General features: G+C 37.7%; 1 protein-coding gene across 1 annotated transcript; it reads right to left on the bottom strand.

Annotated features, from left to right (window-relative positions):
- Nucleotides 1–22,127: 22,127 nt before the first annotated feature.
- On the bottom strand, nucleotides 22,128–22,736 carry LOC149826982 (small ribosomal subunit protein mS77 (rPPR2)-like). Its single transcript, XM_090018406.1, has one exon. The coding sequence runs from the start codon at nucleotides 22,734–22,736 to the stop codon at nucleotides 22,128–22,130; it is 609 nt and encodes a 202-aa protein (XP_089874532.1).
- Nucleotides 22,737–22,943: the final 207 nt, after the last annotated feature.

Raw genomic sequence — 22,943 nt, 5'->3', positions numbered from 1 at the left:
AGTAGGGAAGCTATTATATGTAACTGTGACCAGGCCAGATATTGCTTTAGCAGTAAGCAAAGTTAGCCAGTTTATGGATAAACCAACTGAGGTACACTGGAATGCAGCCATAATGATTCTTAGATATCTAAAATCCTCTCCTGGAAAGGGGTTATTGTTCAGGAAAGGTGGAACTCTGGAGATAGTAGCCTATTCTGATGCTGACTATGTTGGATCTATAGTAGATAGAAAATCTACCACAGGATTCTGTGTGTTTTTGGGAGACAACTTGATTTCGTGGAGAAGAAACAAAATGTGGTTTCCAGGTCGAGGGTAGAATCAGAATATCGGGCTATGGCCCAAACAACTGTTGAATTGATGTGGGTTCGCACTGTTCTTCATGATCTCCAGGTGAAGGTTTCCTCACCAATGTCCATGATGTGCGATAACAAAGCGGTGACATATATAGCAAACAATCTTGTCTTTCATGAGAGAATAAAGCACATCGAGGTTGATTGCCACTATGTAAGAGATATGATTCAAGCTGGTCATATCACTACCAAATACCTAAAGTCGGAAGACCAAGTTACAGATATGTTTACAAAGCCTCTTGCTAGGCCAAATTTCTCAAAATGTTGTGATAAGCTGAGCATGATTGATATCTATGCTCCAGCTTGAGGGGGAGTGTTGAGAATAGGTGGTTTTTAGTTTAAGTTCTTTTATATTAGAGGTGTTTTGAATTTTTGTTTTTATAAGGACTTAGTTGTAATTTTTCCTTTTTGCCTCTCTCTATTTAATATAGAGAAAAGCCCTAATCCAAAGGTAACAAAATTAGTTTCTGTGCAGCTCTCTCTCTCTCTCTCTCTCTCTCTCTCTCTCTCTCTCTCTCTCTCCACAGGTGGCTGCTTCATTCTACATCTTCAATCATTGCACTAGATTTTAGAAAACAGATAGTGATCCATGAGTTTGACACCTACAAGGTAAACAGCAAAAAGGTAAATGAATCTTATCATACTCATGCCAGAGGAAAGCACTATGGGAAAGAGAGACTTAAATCAAATGAAGGATGATTATGGATGGCAGCATTGTGGTTTACAAAGCTACCAACTTGATGGGCAAGAGCAACATTCTTCCTTCCACTTAAAAGTAGAGGTGAACATTGGGGTGCATGGGCTTCAGGGAACCAGCCCAGGATGGGCTAGGTTTGGATCTGGATAAACCCAAATCTTGGGCCAGCATGAATGTATCTCAGCCTAGGCCTAGCCCAATAAGTATCAACCTTAGCTTGGATGTCATAGCAAATTTTTTGACAAGACCAACCGGATCATATTTTCAATCAGGCTTCACCTTGGGTTCATCACTGAATGTCACCAGCCCTATGCCTCAACCTGACTAATTGGGGTACAAGAAGAGCTCTCTCCAAGCCCAATCCCACTCAATGTGTGTTCAGAAGAGGTCTTTCCTTCTTTTCTCTGGAGGTAGAAACTATGGCCAATGAATGCTGGACTAGTTCAAGAGGTTGGTGGTCACACCTACATACAGAGGTGGACATGAAGCAGCTCAAAAGGGGGCCAGGTTTGGGTCCGAAAATGATTGACCTGGGCCTAAGCTAGACCCAACTGAAAAGATGTCACGATTGGGCTTGGATCTCAGGATCCAGACCCAATCTGTTTAGTTTTATTTTAACACATGCTCATTAATGGCATGTGTTGTAATTTACACACTTCATGTAATACCCTAATTATACTGCACGTGTATATATTGAATGAAAAAAAAAACGCAGACTCCAATTTTGGGTTTTCCTGCAGCCACCGACACCTCTCTCCCTTTCTATTCCTCTCCCTCTTGTGGTTTACAGTGAAGTACCAGTTTCTAACATGGTATCAAAGAGTCAGATCCTTCCTTGAAGATCGTTTCAGCCCCTTCATCCTCTTCTAAGGTATTTTTCTCTTCCTTGAAGATCGTTCCTTTCTTTCCAGCCAATCCATAATATTGATTTCTTCTCCTCCGATTTATTTCTTGTTGTTCCTTCCCTATCTCATATTGTTGCATCTATTTTCTTCTTCTCCTGTTTATTTACCCACGTAATATCAAAACCCATGTTTGCGTGGTTTCAAATATTCAAATCACTGTAATGAAGTGCCAAATGAGTGAAGCAATATCTCCAAGAGCAAAACACGCACATGCACAAGTAGCCACTAATGGGCAAAAATACAACAAACCACAAAAGTGGTAAAAACACACAAAATAAAGTGAAAAAATATATTTCACTCAAGAGGGCTTCAAAGAAGCGTACTTACAAAGGGGGAGAACCCCTTTATTTATAGGCACAAGAAGAGGACCCTTGAAAGGGCTCCTAAGGACGTTGGAGCCCTTCCAACGGTCATAAATGCGACTGTTGGAGGCTCCAACGTCCCTCAAGGGGGGCTTTTCCAAGGTAAAAGGAAAAAGGAAAAGGAAAAAGGAAAAAAGAAAAGAAAAAGAAAAGAAAAGAGAAAGAGGAAAAAATATACATGGCGTGAAATGGTAAAAAGACTATTTTACCCCTAGTGGGTATTACAAAGGAAATATAAAAATATATATATTTATACATATAGATTAGACACATAGACATATATTTATATGTACAATCATATTTTAACACCCCCCCTCAAACACACAGGGAGATCACCGAGAGTTTGCTGAGAAGAAAGTAAAAGCGAGGCGATGGCAAAGCTTTGGTGAAGAAGTCCGCCAACTGGTATTCGGTAGGAACATATGCAAGTGAATAGTGCTTCGGAGGAACTCATCACAAACATAATGGTAGTCCATCTCAATGTGCTTGGTTCGTTCATAGAAGGTGTGATTGCAGGCAATGTAGATAGAACTCTTGTTGTCGCAACACAGCTTCGAAAGAGTTGAGAATGAAACGCCCATATCTTTAAGCAGACTTCTTAACCATACAATCTCCTCAGTGGTGGTAGTGGCCATCGCACGATATTCTGCCTCTGTACAAGAGGGATGTTTTCTACTGCTTCTTACACCTCCATGAAATAAGTGACTCTCCAAGAAACACACAATAACCTGTGATGGAAATACGATCATCGGGTTTACCACCCCAATCAGAATCAGTATAAGCAAGTAAAGTAAGAGGTGAAGAAGAGGGTAAGAATAATCATTTAGTTATGGTGTTCTTCAAATATCTGATAATTCTCATGACTGCAACCATGTGAATGGTAGAAGGAGCAGTCTGAAATTGGCTTGCACTATGAACTGCATGAGAAATGTCCGGCCTGGTGATGGATAAATATGTTAGTGACCCAATCAACTAACGATAAGGTGTGGGATCTTCTAAAGGAGTGCCATCACTGGCTCTCATCTTGGCGTTGATCATTTCTGAAGTGTCCACTTTTTTGTCATATGTGAGCCCAGACAGAGCAATGATATCGAAGGAAAACTTCATTTGGGAGAGGACATACCCTTTACGAGAATATGCAACTTCAATACCTAAAAAATACCTTAGAAAACCAAGGTCAGACATATTAAAATTTTCTTTCAAAATATTCTTAATAAGATCAATAGTTTTTTTACCATTACCTGTGATAATCATGTCATCAACATAAAGCAACAAAATTGTTATCATTTCATTAGAAGTTTTAACAAACAAAGCAGTATCGGTATAACAAGAAGAAAAACCATTATCAAGAACTACTTTGCTAAAAAGATCATACCAAGCTTTTGGTGTTTGTTTGAGACCATAGAGAGCTTTGTTTAACTTTAGAATATTTCTTTTACAAATTTCAAGACCTGGCGAAGGATTCATAAGGACTTCTTTACATAAAGTTTCATTTAAAAAGACATTTTTAACATCAAGTTGATAAATCAACCATTGTTTAATAGAGGCTAAGGCAATTACCGTTCGTACACTAGTCATTCTAACAACTGGAGCAAAGGTCTCTTTATAATCTATCCCATATTCTTGGGTGTAACCTTTTGCAACCAAACGAGCTTTATATCTTTCAAGGGATCCGTCACATTTGGTTTTGACTTTATATACCCATTTACACCCAATAGCATTTTTTCCTAATGGTTAACGAATAATGCTCCAAGTTTGGGCTTTGTTAAGAGCCTCTAATTCAATTCTCATTGCTTCAATCCAATGAGGATGATCCTTAGCTTCTTTATAAGAGGTAGGCTCATGATACGAATGTATCATCATGAGGCAAGTTCTATAATTTGGTGAAAAAGATTCATAAGATACAATTTTTTGTGGTGGCCTACTATTACGAGAAGACCTTCTAGGTTGGTTGTCATCAATAGATTCTTCTAAGTTTTGAGAATATCTTTCAAAGGCCGATTGATGTTCATTTCCTAACCGTCGGGTATATACATTTAAATCATTAGGGTTTTCATTTTGAAAAACCTCATCATGATGAGGTATGTCATTATGATGTAAAATCTCATCACAAGTATTATCACAAATAGTTGTATCTACGGACTCAATTCTAGGAGTTAAATCAAATAGAAAAGAATAATCAATGTCTTCTTTAGATATGTGAATATCAAAAACATTTTGATCCTCAAGAAAGTTTACATTTCTTGACACATAGAGTTTATTGTTTTGAAGATCATAGCATCTATAACCTTTTTTTATTTTCACCATAGCCAATGAATACACATTCAAGGGCATTTGGTGATAATTTGTCTTGTCCTTGAACAAGCACAAAGCATTTACATCCAAAGATCCTTAGCCTATTAAAATCGAGAGTAATTTTGAACAATTTTTCAAAAGGTGATACATTCTTTAATGAAGAGGAGGGCATACGATTGATAAGATATGTTGCGGTAAGAAGAGCTTCGGCCCAAAAAATTTTAGGAACATTTTTAGAGACAAAAAGAGTTCTTGTGGTTTCAATTAAGTGTTTATCATTTCCGCAAGACCATTTTGTTGCGGAGTTTTAGGACAAGAACGTTGATGTAAAATTCCACTTAATTTAAAATAATTTTGAAAATCTCTAGACATGTACTCCCCTCCATTATCGGATCTAAATATAGCTATATTGTGTTGAAATTGATTTTGAATAAGAACATGGAATTCTTTAAAAATATTGAAGACATCGGATTTGTTTTTAATAATGTATACCCATGTATATCTAGAAAAGTCATCGATAAAGGTAACATAGTAGGAATATCCCCCTTTGGACATAACTGAAGTTGGCCCCCATACATCGAAATGCACAAATTCAAAAGATCTTTTTGACACAAAATTACTGTGCGAATACGGAAATGAATGAATCTTTCCAAGAATACAATCATTGCATGTAAATGTATTTGTATTACAAAATTTTTTCAAAAAAGGAAAGAGATACAACTTGGAAATACTAGGATGTTCAAGCCACTTATGCCAAGTCTCAATATCTTTAGATTCAACATGATTACAAAATGATTTAGATGGCAAAGACAAAAAATCCATATAGTAAAGATCCCCTCTTCTATGGCCTTGCCCAATCCGCTTCCCGGACCGGAGATCCTCTACATAGCAATTGGTTGGTGAAAAAAAGACATTACATTCAAAATCGGTAATTTGATAAATGAAAAAAAAAATAAATTAAGTTTTGGAATAATTCGAATTTTGGGAACAAAAAACTCTTTGTTTTGGTCATAAGTTTTCTCAAGGTTTCCAATGCCTTCAACATCCAAGGATGTTCCATCAGCGGTTAAAACATATGATTTAAATTTGTTTAGACATGGTTTTGATAAAAGTGATGCATTTGGGGTCATATGAAAGGAGGCACTCAAGTCAAGGATCCAAGAAGTCATACCCGGAAAAGAGAAAATCGTAGCACCATAAGTGGAAGGCAAAGAAGATGATGTAGAGGAGTTAATCTTTATGAATTGTTGAAGAGTTTCGGTAAGATGCGTGATGCAGGGCAGGCCCAGAACATCCCAGGCGTCACAGACCCAACAACACGCAGACGTTGTTTCGGGTCTGGGTCCGGACCCGATACCCGGATCCGGCTGAAGCCTTTAAAACCCCTCTAGGGTTGCGTGTGCAGAGCAGAGAAGTTTTAGAAATCACAGTCACTGCTTTCCTTTCTTCAGCGGTTTTCTTTTTCCTCACTTTTTTTTATTGTTTTCCTTTACAGTCTGACGCCTTTTGATGTTTTCGTTTTTTTATTATTCCTCTGTCAGTCCTTGGTTTTTGTCATTTCCTTCTTTGCTTTCCTACTGGTTTTTCTTCATTGCTTGTTTCAGCTTCACGTCAGCTTTGGCAGCAGCCTTTTGGCTACTACATTTATGTTGTTCGTTTGCTTGCCAGTTGATACAGCACTCTTCCATTTTTCCTTGTTGGTTACGTTGTATTGACTCGTTGTAGTTTTTCTCAACAAATAATAAATTATTGACTGGATCGATTGATCCTTTGCGTAAGCGTTTCCATTAAGTTATTTGTTGCTGCACAACTACTCGTGCATTGGAGATTCAGCATCAACGTCAGCCCCAAGGGTGGACAACATCCCTTCTGTCATTGTTTCAAAGAGCACCAACGTCGTCAACCATCTCAGCAAACAGGAACATTGCAGCCGACCTTCCACACGGCATCAGTTGGTAGGTCTGCCCTGTGACAATCCCTTAACGTGGCTGTTTGGGAGTTCTCACGTGACAGCAAAGAGTAGCCACATCAGATTCAAAAACATCGTGAAGGCTTCATCGTGCCCTCACTGCATCAATGCGCAATGGACTCCTTTATGTCTCCATCCTTCTTTGAATCTTCATTTGTATTTGGAGGAATTTCACCAACGGAAGCAACCTTCCTTTTGAATTTAGGGCAATCCGGGCGAATATGACCTGGTTCATTACAATTATGACAAATAATCTATGTCACACGGACTCGGCTCCAAGGTCGTCGCACCCGCGTCGACACGCACCGACACGGGTGCAGACACGAGTGCGGCTCGGACTCGGTCAACCCGACCCTGGGTGCGGTCAACGCACCCAGGGTCATTTTGGTCCATTTTTTGGAAAAAAAAAATTTGAAATTTTTTTTTTAAAATTTTCTGGGCTACAGCTGTAAGGAAAAAAACCCATCACAACTAAAAAACCTGTACACTTTCAAGTTTTAAGTACAGAATGGGCACAACTCAAGTTTTTGTGGTTTTTTCCTGTATGAAGAAAGTGAATTATTACAGTGTATGAAGAAAGTGCCCAAAAGTGAATTATTCCTGTATGAAGAAAGTGTACAGAATGCCTTCACAACTCATCACCTGTCCCCTAATGGGCACAACTTTGACCGAGTCTTATATATATATATTTTATTTTTTTTTAATATATATATAGCCGAGTCCCCGTGTCCAAAATTTTTGAAATTGCGCCGCACCCGTGTTGCACCCGCACCCATGTGACATAGCAAATAATTTTTCTTCCTCCACCACCATTATTCTTCCAAAAATGGGGTGGTTTGTACGATCTAACATTATTGTTGGGTCTAGATACGGCATGAACTTAATCAACATCTATTTTCAAGGCCAAACGAGTTTCTTCTTGACATAAGTCGGCCAAAATATCACTTAGAGGAGTAGAAGCCCTATGAAGTAGGGATCCTTTAAGTTGCTCAAATTCGGAACGAAGTCCATGAATAAATTAAAAGAATCTTTATTTCTCCATTTGCTCTTGCCTCATGGCAATAGCACTACCTTCTCATTGAGGTTCAAGGAGAACAAGTTCATCCCACAAAGAAGATAGGGCACTATAATAGTCCCTAATACTCATGTCACCTTGCTTGGCTTCTCTTACCTTTTCTTGTAAAAAGAAATGCCTAGCAAGATCTCTTTGCGTGTACATTCCTTTCATAAAGAACCAAGCTTCATTGGCCTTCTTAAACTTTGCAAGATTTGCGCAAATCTTTAAATCCACATTATTCATGAACCATGCTAAAATTTTAGCATGTTCACTTTCCCAATCCTCCATTTTTTAAGAGAAGTCAAGAATAACCTTCTCTTTTTCTTCTTCATTCAAAGTTTTTTCCTCGTCGCTTTCAAACTTAGTTAATTTCAATTGAGGTTCCGAAATGGTCCCACACACGTACCCCCAAAGTTTTTTTACCTTTGAGGTTATTCTCCATAGCGGCCGCCCACATTCGGTAATTGGTCCCATTTAATTTGAATGAGAGATCGATTTTTGCATCCTTGTCGGCCATTTATAAAAAAGATTTAAAGGCAAGAGAGAGGATAGATATTACTTGTCAAGTGGTAAACACACACAAAATAAAGTGAAAAAATATATTTCACTCAAGAGGGCTTCAAAGAAGCGTACTTACAATGGGGGAGAACCCCTTTATTTATAGGCACACGAAGAGGACCCTTGGAAGAGCTCCTAAGGGACGTTGGAGCCCTTCCAACGGTCACAAATGTGACCGTTGGAGGCTCCAACGTCCCTCAAGGGGGGCTTTTCCAAGGGAAAAGGGAAAAGGAAAAAAGAAAAGAAAAAAGAAAGAGGAAAAAATGTACATGGCGTGAAATGGTAAAAAGACTATTTTACCCCTAGTGGGTATTACAAAGGAAATATAAAAATATATATATTTATACATGTAGATAGACACATAGACATATATATATGTATGTAATATATATCTATATATGTGTGTCGTGATCTATATATATAAATATATATATATATGTACAATCATATCTTAACAATCACGTCAAATTTGTTCCTTCCTTTCTTGCCTAAAGAGGTCTGAACTGAATCTGATCTGAACTGAATCTGCATTCTGCCTTGATTGGTTGACAGCACTTTATCTTCCTCTCTACCTTGAATTTTCTTCCATTTAGAAAGAAAACACATTGAAGAAAACACATTATTTTCATATTAACGTGTTTTCTTGACGACTGAATACTCATTTTATTTAGAGCAATTCTTATTTACTGCGTATTCTATTTTTTCTGTCTCAGCTCTGCAGGCTTTAAAAAAAAAGACAGTCGAGTTTTTCTGAAATTCAGTTATCTGTTTTAAAGTTATCTGTTATAAATTCTTATTTTTTGGTCTCTTAATTCTCCTCGTTTTCGCTTCCCATTGTCTATGGATTCATTCTCTTCTTCGCAATCTGGTCTTTCTTCCAACTTTCTCAGTCAGCTTGTGTATGAAAAACTGAACAATTCTAATTTTTTAACCTGGAAGAGACAAATCATCCCATTCATAAGGAGTCAGGATCTTTCTGGACATTTGGATGGCTCTGTTCATGTTCCTCCAGAGTTCATATCACAAGAAGACAAGAGTGGGGAGGGTGAAACTTCAATTACTTTTGTTAGAAATCCAGAGTATGTATCCTGGATGAAGCAAAACCAGGCTTTGGTTGCCTACATCATTTCCACACTGTCACAGGAGGTGCTTGTGGCAATCTCAGATGACTGCTCAGCTATGCAGTTATGGCATTGTCTTGCTCAGACATATTCATAAGTTTTTCAGGCTAGAATATTATTTTTAAAGAAAGAGTTTCAAATGCTGAGGAAGGACTCCATGACTGTCATGGAATACTTAAACAAAATCAAGACTATCACGGATCAATTGACCATTGTGGGTTGCGCGGTCAGTGACAAAGATATGGTGCAGCAGACTTTGAGTGGGTTGGGACCCGATTATCACATGATGGCTACTTCTTTGTTGTGTTTACCAGACTTACCTATATTTGAAGACCTACGTGCTAAGCTCTTACAGTATGAGATGACCTTGAAGGGATTCTCCGAAAGTATTCACAACCCCATTGGAGCACACGAAGTTCTTGCCACAGGAGTTACTTATGCTCGAGGACATGGCAAGTATGAATCTCGAGAAATGGGAGGTCAAGAGAAGACTGGACAAGGAGCTCGTGGAATACTACCTACTCCCAGTATGACTCCTAATCTGCAAAGGCAAAGGACAATACCTACTTGTTTTCTCTGCAACAAAAGGGGGCACATCAAAGCAAATTGCTGACATAACCCGCAAAATAGAGAAAAACAATTGGAGTCAAGAAAAGGTACAGATACATTGAAGAATACTAGAGAAGTCAAAGAGTTGTTATTATCTGCCTTGGTTGAATTGAACATCAAACAGAATGATCAAGGTACTTGGTATGTTGATTCTGGTGCAGCCACTCATGTCACTGGCGATGCTGGTAAGCTCCTAAACCATGTTCCTTATGTTGGTAGAAATAGTATTGTCACTGGAGATGGGTCTCATCACCATATTTCACAAATAGGAAATTTTGTAGTTCCTATGTCCAATTCTTCCCTTGCTCTTTCAAATGTCATTCATGCTCCTGATATTAAGAAAAATATTGTTTCAGTCTCTAAGCTTGTCGATGACATTAATGCTTCAGTTGAATTTACTCCTTCTGTTTATGTTAAGGACCTTCTCACGAGGGAAACGTTCGCTAAAGAAAAACGACAAGAGAATATGTACGTATTCCAAGAGAATCACTCCTCTCGTGTTCAACCTGTTGATTCCATCTTGAAGCTCACATCACCATCTTCAATTCTTCCTGAGAGTGTCCTTAATATTTCTGAATGTATTGAGTCAAACCTTTGGCATGGTCGTCTGGGTCATTGCAGTAGCCGTTTTATTGATAAGCTTGTATCAAGCAGTCTTATTCCCAAGTCAAGTCTGTATTTAAGCGTCGATAATAAGAAATGTTTTAGTTGTCTTCAGTGTAAGAGTCATGTTTTTCCATTTCATTCCATTAATAAAAGAGCTTCAAGACCATTTGAAATTATATGTTCTGATGTTTGGGGTCCGACTCCAATTCCTTCCATGTCTGGCACTAGATATTATCTCATTTTTTTTATAGTTATTCTCGATATACATGGATCTTCTTTATGAAAAGTAAATCTGAAACTTTCAAATTGTTTCAAAATTTTCATTCCTTTCAAAATAAATTCTTTGAAAATATTACTTGTTTCCAATGTGATGGAGGGGGTGAGTTCTCTTCAAATGACTATTAATTTCCTTCAGACAAATGGAATAAGTAGGCAAGTGTTTTGTCAACATACACCTCAACAAAATGGAGTTGTTGAACGAAAGCATCGCCATATTGTGGAAAGTGCAATGGGCATGATGCATGATAGTAATCTTCCAGTTACTTTCTGGGCAAAGGCCTTTCATACAGCAGTCTATGTCATAAATCGATTGCCCATGAATATATTGGAAAACAAATCACCTCATTTCTCCTTATATGGTGTGCATCCAAATTATCATGATTTGCATATATTCGGGTGTGTATGTTATGTTCATGTTGACAGTTCAATGCGACACAAGTTTCAGAATAAGGCCTTGCAGTGCAGATTTGTGGGATATGCTGATGATTACAAAGGATAGCGCATCAAGATATCCAGAAATGTTGTATTTGATGAATCGAATTTTGGTCATAAAGTTGACACTCCTGAAATTGAAGTTTATCATCCTTGGTTGAACTCAAATCCCTTTTCTAGTATTGACGATGTTTGTTCTTTAGACTGTAATCAAAGAGATGAGGAAAACGTGACTAATGTTGAGCAAAGAACTCAAGAAAGTGTGATCTTTGAGCCATCATTGGCCCCCAAAAGGTATAAAGGCATTGTTTACTCTCGATGTGAGAATGAGATTCCTCAGCTCTAATCAGGAGTCGAATTCTCCTTCTGTTTCCATTAAATCATTTGTTCACAGAAGGTCTACCCGGCCTCTACATCTTATTGATAGGTGGGTTAGTTATGAGAACTTCACACTGGATTTTCAGCTTTTCTTAACCGCTTTGGGTAAGGAAGATCAACCCACCATGTTTCATCAAGCAATAAATTCTAAAAGATGGATTGAAGCTATAAACGAAGAAATGGAGGCTCTTCATGAGTGTGGCACTTGGGATATCGTTCTCATACCACACAATCGAAATGTGGTTGGTTCAAAGTGGGTGTATAAGATAAAGTATAAGCCAGATGGTACTATCGAGCGATACTAAGCTAGACTGGTTGTCAAAGGCTTTACACAAAAGCAAGGACAAGACTATGATGAGACCTTCAGTACAGTTGTGAAAACAGGCACTATCCGCATCATATTATCATTGGTTGTTGAGCACCAGTGGACTCTCAATCAACTGGATGTAAAAAATGCTTTTCTCCATAGAACTCTGAAGGAGGAAGTATACATGGAGCAACCCACGAGGTATGCCGAAGGGAATTCCAAAGAATACGTGTGCAGGTTAAAGAGAGCTATATACGATCTGAAGCAGGCATCTCGATCTTGGTTTGACAGTTTCTCCCTTGAAGTAGAAAAATATGGCTTGAATCGGTCTCTTCTTGATCATTCTTTTTCACATTTAAATGCAAAGATAGAGTTACCCTGTTATTGATATATGTTGATGACATTATCATTACAGGTAACTCTAATGAACATATTGAACAGGTCAAAGAACTTTTGAACCGTAGATTTAAGATGAAGGATCTTGATAAACTGCGATACTTTCTTGGAGTAGAAGCTGATAGGACTCCTGAAGGCATGGCAATCACTCAACATAAGTATATTGTTGATGTTCTTAGCAAGGCAAGTATGACAGATTGCAAGCCTCTAAGCACACCTAGTGTACTTCATCAGAAACTCAGTTCCCAAGATGGAGATTTGTATGAGGACCCTACAGGATATCACAAGGTAGTAGGAATGCTTCAGTATCTTACCTTCACTCGACCTGACATTGTCTATTCGATCAATCAGGTGTTTCAGTTCATGCATGAACTGCATATTGGACATATGAAAGTTGTTAAACGCATTCTTCGCTATTTGAAGGGAACTATTGGAAATGAACTTCTATACAGAAAGAGTATGCATATCCATCGCATGCATGAACTTCTTACTTACAAAGATGCAGATTAGGCAGGAGATCCAGATGAGCTTAGATCAGTCTCAGGATATTGTGTTTTCATTGGCCTAAATCTCGTCTCCTGGAGCAGTAGGAAACAAAAGGTTGTAGCCAGGTCGAGCATAGAAGCTGAATATAGATCAATGGCAGCTGCTACAGTCGATGTAACATGGGTCAGACACCTCTTGACAGAAGTTGGAGAATCAATTTCTAAAAGTGTTCTCTTGTGTGATAATCAAAGTGCCATCAACATGTCATTCAATCCTATCTACCACAGTCGTGCCAAGCATATTGAAATTGACCAACATTTTGTAAGATAAGAGGTCGAAGAAAAGGAAATTCAACCAGAATACGTTGGGATTGCTGATCAAGTTGTTGATTTGTTTACAAAAGGACTTATCAAGGACAGATTTTGGATGTTAAAAGGCAAGTTGTTCATGGTTCAAAACCATGTACAACTTGAGGGAGGGTGAAAAGATGTCACGATTGGGCGTGGATCTCAGGATCCAGACCCAATCTGTTTAGTTTTACTTTAACACATGCTCATTAATGGCATGTGTTGTAATTTACACACTTCATGTAATACCCTAATTACATTGTACATGTATATATTGAATGAAAAGAAACCGCAGACCCCAATTTTGGGTTTTCTTGCAGCCACCGACACCTCTCTCCCTTTCTATTCCTCTCCCTCTTGTGATTTACAGTGGAGTACCAGTTTCTAACACCAACATGAAGCAAATTCCAGCTCGAACTAGGCAGAACTTTTGCCCAAATGGGCCCCCCTGTCCATCCCAAACAAAGCCTTGTTCAATAGTACATAATGGGACAAGTTTTTATTACTTGGCAACATTATATAACGGGCTTAGGCTTGTGCCCAATCAGAACACAGTAGGTTCCAAGTCGAGTCTAATTGGTCTTCATGCCTGCTCTGACCATTGAGAGCTTAACTGGAGACCAGCCCAAGCTCAACCCATGTCCACCCCACTACCTACATGAGGATGGGACTTGAAGGTCCCCTATTTCTCACAAACCTTAGATGCTCAAAGGTACTTGGAGGTATGAGAGGACATAATGATTATGAATGCTCCACTTGGTTTAAAAGACCACAATTTTCGGGCTGGAAACAAGCCAAGAAAGTCATGGCTCGGTTCAGTTTGTCTTGTGTAAGAGCAGGTTCAAGCTCCTGAGATGGGCTCAATGAACTGTATGAGATGGCTCATATAGACCATCAAGCCAAGCAAGTGTGTGTATATATATATATATATATACATGTGCATATATGCACACCTATGTAACACAGACTCTTCAAACAGGGCACCGCACCCACCTCTTTGTCAGGTGAAGTCAACCACACTGAGGTCCATTTGTCTAAAAGTAGATTCAGTTAACCCTAACCCAGTACAGTCTTATCAATATTATATAAATAAATACATGAATGTACACACACACATGTAGTGTTCACTTAAAAATGTTAAAATATATATATATATATATATATATATATACCCTTCCTGCACCCCCGCACCTAAGTTTTTTTAAAGTGTCACATCACCACACTCGAACCCAAATCCGCACCGGCACCTATGTGACATAGATGCACACACATGTGCAAGGTCTGTTTGAGTCAATTCAGCTTGTAATCATGATTTCCAAATATGACATGATGTAATGGCACCATTACCAAATATTAATCTTATTTTTCTACATTCATACATATGTACATGCATACATGTGTATGCATATATGTATGTGTGAAAGTATGGTTGGATCTACTGTGGTACTGAACCACCATACCGTATGGTGGTACACTATTAGTTTACACGGTTTTGATCTCCAAAAGCAAAAGCTAACCTTTGGATCATGTTTAGCATGTTCAATTTACTATTTTCATGTGTTAACGTTGACTCCAGAATGATGTTGTGGCGATTTTTAAACAATCCTCATCTTCATGAATTGTTGAGCCATAATCTTGAAAATTGAATCTTGCTGTATATTGGAATTTATTAAACCTATAACTAGTAAATAATAAAATAAACCATAATAACTAGATCTCATATATATATATATATAATAGGTTCAAAAGTCAAATCCATTGTCAATTTTTCCTTAAAACAAATAAAGATTTAACAGTCCAAGTTCAACTAATGACTTGTTCACCAACCCTAGTGTCAACAAATACCTAGTGCATGCCATATACATCACCTAAGAGAACGAGGATTCATTTGTGGAGCTCAAGGAATCATGAACAATAAACCAAATATCTAGTTCTGATTTTTTGTAGGATCAAAACCAATATTAATATAGCGTTGCTTCAACCAAATGTATATAAGTATGAAATTTGGGAATGAAATAGAACACGAAGAACAAATTCTATCCTAATACTTTCCTAACAAGAAAACATATTTTCACACTCTAAAAATGGAATAATCAAGATCAGGCATTCTCATGAACCTAAGATACATGTAAAATTGATGTTTGGAAAATCCCCTCTTTAAGAGACCTAGAGAAGAGATATTGTCTAGTGGAACCGTGGAAGCTTCTGAAGCATCAATGGGCTAAAAATGAATAGATTTACCAGCCCTGTCCCCAATAGCAATCCAGTGCATGCAATATTTGTCACCTAAGATGATGAAAATTTGTTGAGTGTTCCATTAAAAAGAAATCATATATCTAATTCTGATTTGCTGCAGGATCAAAACCAATCTTAACATGCACTAGTTTCAATCAATGGAATCTATAAGACTTGGAAAAGAAGCAGAAAACAAAGAACAAATTCTACCCTAATCCCTTTTTAATCAAAACAGATATCTTCACAATCTAAAGATGGACAAATCAAGTTCATCCTTCTCATGAACCTACAATATGCACATGAATTCAGTGATTGGCAAAAACCCATCTTTGACAAAATTAGAGATATTATCTGGCAGAAGCTTATTAAACATCATTAAGTTAAAAATGAATAGACAAAACATTATTGAGCTAAAAAAGGATAGATCCTGAAGTTGTCAGTAGCAGAATAAGGGAATGACAGTTTGTAACACTCTCCCTGCATACAGTTGTGAGTTGTTATCAAGTTTCATCAAGCACCTGAAACAAGCAGCTGCTTGAAATACTATTGAGGATGAAATTGAAAATATCTCCAAGAAAATAGAAGTAATAGCAGGATACATACTTAAATGTAACTCTCACTAGCCTCATCCAGCTAGTTCCTTTCCAATTTTTGGTTCCACAAAGGCTTGATAAGTGTTCCTAACTTTGTACATGGAGGAAGTGGCTATTGTAAAGGCTACCACTCAGTGAATTAATGATTAGTCATTAGTGATGGATGATCTCAATTATGATCCCACAATTGTCTATCTTGCCAGTGGACATGCAACCACACAAGGCCATAATAGGTTATGTGAACAGCCAGAATCAAGTGGATTCATACCAAAACATAAAGATATTAGCTTGCATAAGAAACGTAGAAGAATCAACAAGGCCTCATAAACATTTGTTTCTGATAAACCTCAAGTAAGATAGCAAGACTCAAAGTAAACCAGCCATTGAACTTGAACTACAATTCTATATACTGAAAATTTGATCTGAAAACTATGACTGTCCTATTGATTGAAGGTACAAAAGCAAAACGGAATAAGTTTTTTTTTAATAAAAAGTTACTAGGAAACAACTTTTAGAGAATCAACCAGTTTTATTTCAAATATTTTGAATTTCTCATTGCACAATAAACTACACGGCATATAGCAATCTTTTAATTTATTAGTAACCGAAAAAATTTCTAAGCAGACAGCATTGTTTGTATGATTAGCATATAGCAACAAAACATAAAGAAGGAAAGCAACATTTAATTTGTGGCAAATGTTGCATAAATCATAATAAGAAATATAAGAATAATATAATAATCATGATAATCAAACATGAACATTTCTTTTCAGAATATATCAAATTGTGGTGAAACAATGAGTTCCATTTTCACTGGCAATCTAATTTGATCAATAAAATAGCACTTGTCTGACATTTGACTAAGAACTAACTGTTCTCAAACATCAAAACGGAAGCTTCTAAAAAGAAAAAGGAATAATCAAAATGTTAAAATTGAGAATGTTAAGAAGCCCAACAAAATGAAAATGTGAGGCAAAAACAAAAATGAAATGCGGCATTACCAGATATCAAAGTCCTTACTCAAATGAAACAAAAAACAAAGACCAAAATATTTGAAAAAAAATGAGAACGTCAAAAGAAATTCAGAAAGATTGAAGACTTTAAGAACATATATTTCTTGCTTACACATGATCAATGCAATCCACACATTCACGTACTTGTAAACATACTGACACAGACATTGGGAAAAAAGATGATGACAAAAGTTATAATTCTAGCACCTTTTTCAAACACCTAACGAGTGAAAAATATACAAATTTGCCGACATCTCCCTAGCATACTATTACCGGTAAACTTGCTCAAAATTTGACGATAGAATCCACAACATAACCGACACAAACCCAAATGGACACAATACACAGCCTATCCTCACTGTATCATTGGAAGAGCAAGTTAAAGAACAATAAAAATGATCAATTGTCAACAGCAAAAGGAGCATTACAGCTAAAGCAACAATACGCTCACCCACCAAAATAAAATTAGTCAACGCTTAGCATGACCACCAATTCAACAGAGCCTCCCCAGGCTTAACCATCCATGGAAAGCTCTGCGCACAGAGTTTCTGAATCTACGAATAGCTTATTCAATATCCAAGCATCTCGGAAATCCTAACCCCATAAAAAACTCTTCTTTTCACAAATCGAATAATGGCGCTCACGATATCTGGGGGTTTACGCATCATAAAATCACAATCACTAATGAACTAAAATGTTCTCCTGTGTACCATCTCTGTGATCAAACAGAACCCATTCACTAGGCATTCATGAACAAACGACAACGCAAATCTAAATTTGGGAGGCCTAAAAAGCAACCGAAAGAAACGAATTCCTGAAGAGGGTGACAAAAATAAAAGAAAACCAATAAATGGGGACGTCCAGAGGAGACGTACATTGCTCTTGGAAGCAGTAGTTTCCCTGAAGACGGCAGCCTAGCCGATCGATTGCCTGGCCCGTCTCCCGAATCCAGAATCCGACGGTGTATATTGCTCTCCCCAACGTACCCATCTTCCTGTTGCTCGGAAAACAATCGCCCTGAGGATCTTTCCGGCCAAAGGCGGCGCTCGGATAAAAGGCTCTAATGGACCGCAAAAGGAGGAAGAAGAAACTCCCTCTGCCTCCACAGGAGGAGTGACACGGAGTCGAGAGAATCGAGCAGAAATGAAGGAGCAAAATAGACGCACCAAATTTGTTGGGGGCGTTTTGGGTATGATGATGAGGGCTGGATCGCTCTTGCTGATGGACCAACAGTGGTTGCACTTGCACGGTACGACCCGACACGTGAGTGTCACAATATTTTGAACAAGGGGACATGAGGGCACAGGATTTCTAGTATTTCAAATTTTCAATTCAATGAGAAATAAATTTTTTTATTTTATATGTAATATAATAATATAATGTAGTTTTATTATGAATAATATAAAACATAAGTCTGTGCAACGGTGCATGTTAGTGTCGAACTCGCGTGAGCATGACACGCATTCCAAATGCGCATGGTTGGATTTTATTTATTTATTTTTGTGGATCACACTTCACAGAATCACATTCCTGGCTGGCCGGGTCTATTAAGCAGCAGCGACTGTAGGAAGTCAGCTTGGGTTGCATCAAACAAGGGTGGGTCAGCTGCCAGGAAAGCTATTACTACCGACTTGAGTCGAGTATCGTTGAGCTTTTGAGGAGGCTGGTTGGCCAAACATTGTTTCATGCATATATCAGCTAGCCGTCTTTAAGTTATGGCGGGGTTGAGGTTGTGGATTTAAAGTAGAAAGGCTAACTGAACTTTGCCATCTGTCTTTGATTTTTCACATGGGCTCGAGCCAGTAAGTCTTAGTCTAGGGATGATCCAATCATGGTTGGTTAAGAAAAAAGTGAAACAAGCATCTCATGATAAATATGTGGTGCCACGTAATAAATGTATTATAAAAAATGTGTTTGTAACTTTGGCTCCAGTAGAATCTCTTTTTATTTTGGGCGACCCTTTTTAAGCCATGTTTGAAAGTGAGAAAATGCAAGTAGGAAAGAAAAGATAACAAGTTTCTCAATCATTCAAGATGAGAGAAAGATTTTGATATTTTTAAATGTGATTTTTTATAGTAAAGATTCTTTCACCTGAAAGGATGGAGGAATGTTTTTTTATTTTTATATTATTAGGGCAATTATTCACTCTTATCCTATGAACTGCCAAAAGAAAAATTTCCTCCATCTTCATATTCCTTCCATCCACCACAAATTTTGTCGACAATTTCAATTTCTAGAGATTTCTAGATTGCTAGGAATTCAAAGAACATGACAAAATCACGAGCTCAGATTTAAATATCATTAATTCAATTTACTGCTAGATCTTTCGTTGCCAGTAAAAAATGAGAACAAGATCTGTGATTTACCCATTCAATTCCCAAATATATGCTAGTGGACGCTAATGTATTTAGGAGTTTCCTCCCACAACACTAAGACTCTTGCTCACATTGGGTTAGTATTGGTAGCCTTTGGCACATCTTCTGAACATGAAGACCAGCACATTATGACTGATCTAGCATAAGGATTTTGTGTTATTGTATATTTTGAACTCACTGCTCTTTGTTTGCTAAGATGTAAGTAATTTTTAAGCTTGAATCGTGTATGCATGTTCATCAAGACAGACCATTTCAACAGAAAATGGAAGATGAGAGAAATTGAATTCCAGAGCTCCTGATACCAGCCCTCTACTTTAATTAAATAAGGTTCAAGGGCTTCAAAAATCAACACCCCACAATCTATAAAAATTTCAAGAACAAGAAAAAATCATATTTTTATGTCAAAAAAATATGATCTAAGGTGTGCTTCGTAGCAAAAAATGTGTTGAACACATCTTTGAGGCCAGATTAAGTGGATACAACTTGCACCCATGATTTCACAACTAGATCGTATAGTATTAAAATCTCTCTCTCTCTCTCTCTCTCTCTCTCTCTCTCTCTCTCTCTCTCTCTCTCTCTCTCTCTCTCTCTCTCTCTCTCTCTCTCTCTCTCTCTCTCTCTCTCACACACACACACACACACGCACATATACATATATATATATATATGGGAGGATCTGTAGTGGTACACACTTGATTTACATAGATCTAAGCTCCAAATGCAAAAATCAACCTTTGGATCATGATTAACATGTTCTATATACTATTTCCATAAGTCAAAGTTGACTGAAAATGTTCTATACCTTTTCTAGACCACCCTTATTTTCATGAATTATGAGCGGTTGATTTTCAGTCTCAAAAATAGGATCATATGATGTATTAGACATGATGAAATCTTTTTAACATAGTAAATAAACCATGTTAAACACATTTTTGCGGTTAGATCAACCATTTGGTCACTAGATACCACCTTATGGTATCACGGTACAGACCACCTTATATTGTTCCTATATATACATATACATATATATAAGTTGAAGTGTTACAGGTACAGGTTTTAACAATCACGAAAGGGAGCAGCTAATGAACATTTAGAGGGAATTTTCACATCCATAAAAATTTTAGAGGAATGAATGGTGAAACATGTGTTCTATGATTTACATTATGTGGCAGTAGAATAGGGTTTGGTTATTTCTTATGAGTGTAGCCACAGTATCAATGCCCTTTGCTTAACTATAAAATTCCTCCAATACGAAACTATTAGAAACATCCAAATTCAAATCTGACTCATAAGAATTGTGAATTGTGAATTGTGTAGTTGTACATCACATTGTTGTTAGTTTAGGTTGTCAGACATTCTGACATAGGACCAGCTAAGATAAAGAGTTATGGCTAACATCATAAGATTCCCATAAATGAAGCTAGAATATCGTTGTGAATTGCACTAAGTACAGTGAATTGATGTTGGGGCATATGTTAATTGGATCAAATAAAGAATATATGCAAATAAAATCTGGTATATGAAAGCTAAAACAATACCATTCAACTACATGTTCTGCAATTTATAGCTAGAAAAATAAATTACAGGGTCAAGTATTTTTAAATTGTCAAGGAAGAAGTGACAATGAGAGCATTATTAGAAAAAATCATGATGTGGGATTGATTACATAAAAGTAATCACGTATTAGGCATATCACTGATGTTCTTAGTGTGACAGCACATGCAATTTTGTGTTGAACATGAGAATATCTATGTAACTTTCAATAAAATATCAAACAAATTTGCTCACATAGACAGACATGAACATGCATACACGATTCAAGCTTGAAAATTACTTACATCTCAGCAAACAAAGAGCAGTATGAGTTTAAAAAATATAGTAACACAACATCCTTATGCTAGATCAGTCATAATGTGCTGGTCTTCATGTTCAAAAGATGTGCCAAAGGCTACCAATACTGATCCAATGTGAGCAAGAGTCTTAGTGTTGTGGGAGGAAACTCCTAAATACATAAGTGTCCACTAGCATATAGTTGGGAATTGAATGGGGTAAATCACAGATCTCGTTCTCAGTTTTTCTTGGCAACGGAAGATATAGCAGTAAATTGAATTAATGATATTTAAATATGAGCTCATGATTTTGTCATGTTCTTTGAATTCCTAGCAATCTAAAAATCAATAGAAATTGAAAATATCGCCAAAATTTGTGGCTATTTATGAATACACAATTGATAAGATATACGCATTTAATAACATCATTCAGGATACACATTAAAGACTTTGGAACATAATCAAGCATATATATATATATATATATATATATATATATATATATATATATATATATATATATATATATATATATATATATATATATATATATATATATATCCAAAAAATTCACCGTGAATTCAAACTCTAGTAGTGGGAAGGTAGCAAGGGAGAATCACCGAGGGATAGATAAAATCAACATAACACTAAGAAAAAACTAAATGGCCCACATTGGTCTCGATTTAGAATTACTGACCTTGAAGTAGAGTGCGGGATTATGTTCTTTCAACTTATCCAGTAAAGCCAACCAATCCATCTTCCTTGGTTCAAGAAGTTCTGCCCACTATGCCAACAAAGCTGATGGATGCTCGGTGTCCGACAATGACAGTATCTTCTGTGTAACCAGTTTACATTTTCCAGTTATCAACTTGGGTTCTTCCAGAGTGATCACCTTCTCAGCCCAGCGTAGCCTCTCTGCAGCATCGCCTCATTCAGGGTATGACATATCCAGTCCATATATTCGATACTTGATCTTCCCAAGTCTTTGTGGCAATAAAACCGAAGGAGGGTACGTTTTCTCACCAGAGGCACCAACACCGTCATCCGATGATTCAATTAACTGAGCGTCGGCAACATCAGATTCTACCTTGAGACGCTCCAAGCTCCGATAGAAGTCGCGTTCGGAGAATTTCTCTTCCGCCCATTTGAGTCTCATTTCCCTTAGCATGTCCCCCCTCACTCTCGTCTCCCTCGCAAACCGGCACATCTCCTTGACGTCCTCCGACTGCAAACATTTCTTCATCTCCTCTCTCTTCCTCGCCTTCCTCGTGTCTTCCAGTATGAGGTTGCTCACCTCCCAGACGGTCGCCCACAAGTCATGGCTGAGGTCGTCGTGGGATTGAACTCCTCCCATGGCCAAGGCAGAAGCGGAAGGATCCGAGACCATATGTTTGATCGAACCCTGCTCGAACTCGGCGACAACCCTCTGGATTATGACGATCAACATCCCGTTGATGGTGTCCTTGTTGCAATCTGGGTAGGCCTCCGAGACCTTTTCTCGTATGATGGAGACGAATCTGGAGAGGAATTCGTTCATGGTGCCCTCTTCTTCTTCCCCTCCTTGGTGGTCTTCATCTTCGCGCTGCGGATATTGCAGAGAGTGCGCTCGTCGTATCGACCTGGATAGAGGAGGAGAAGATGATAGAAACAGGGAGTTGTTGGATATCCATTGGCTGTAAGAAGGGTCAGAATCGGTGAGCTGGGGGGTACAGAAGGCAGTGTAGGAAGAGGAGAAAAGGAAAGC

Source organism: Nuphar pumila, chromosome 10 (genome assembly GCF_984573655.1).
Source record: "Nuphar pumila chromosome 10, dmNupPumi1.hap1.1, whole genome shotgun sequence".
NCBI lineage: Eukaryota > Viridiplantae > Streptophyta > Magnoliopsida > Nymphaeales > Nymphaeaceae > Nuphar > Nuphar pumila.
This window is presented reverse-complemented; position numbering and strand designations above follow the sequence as displayed.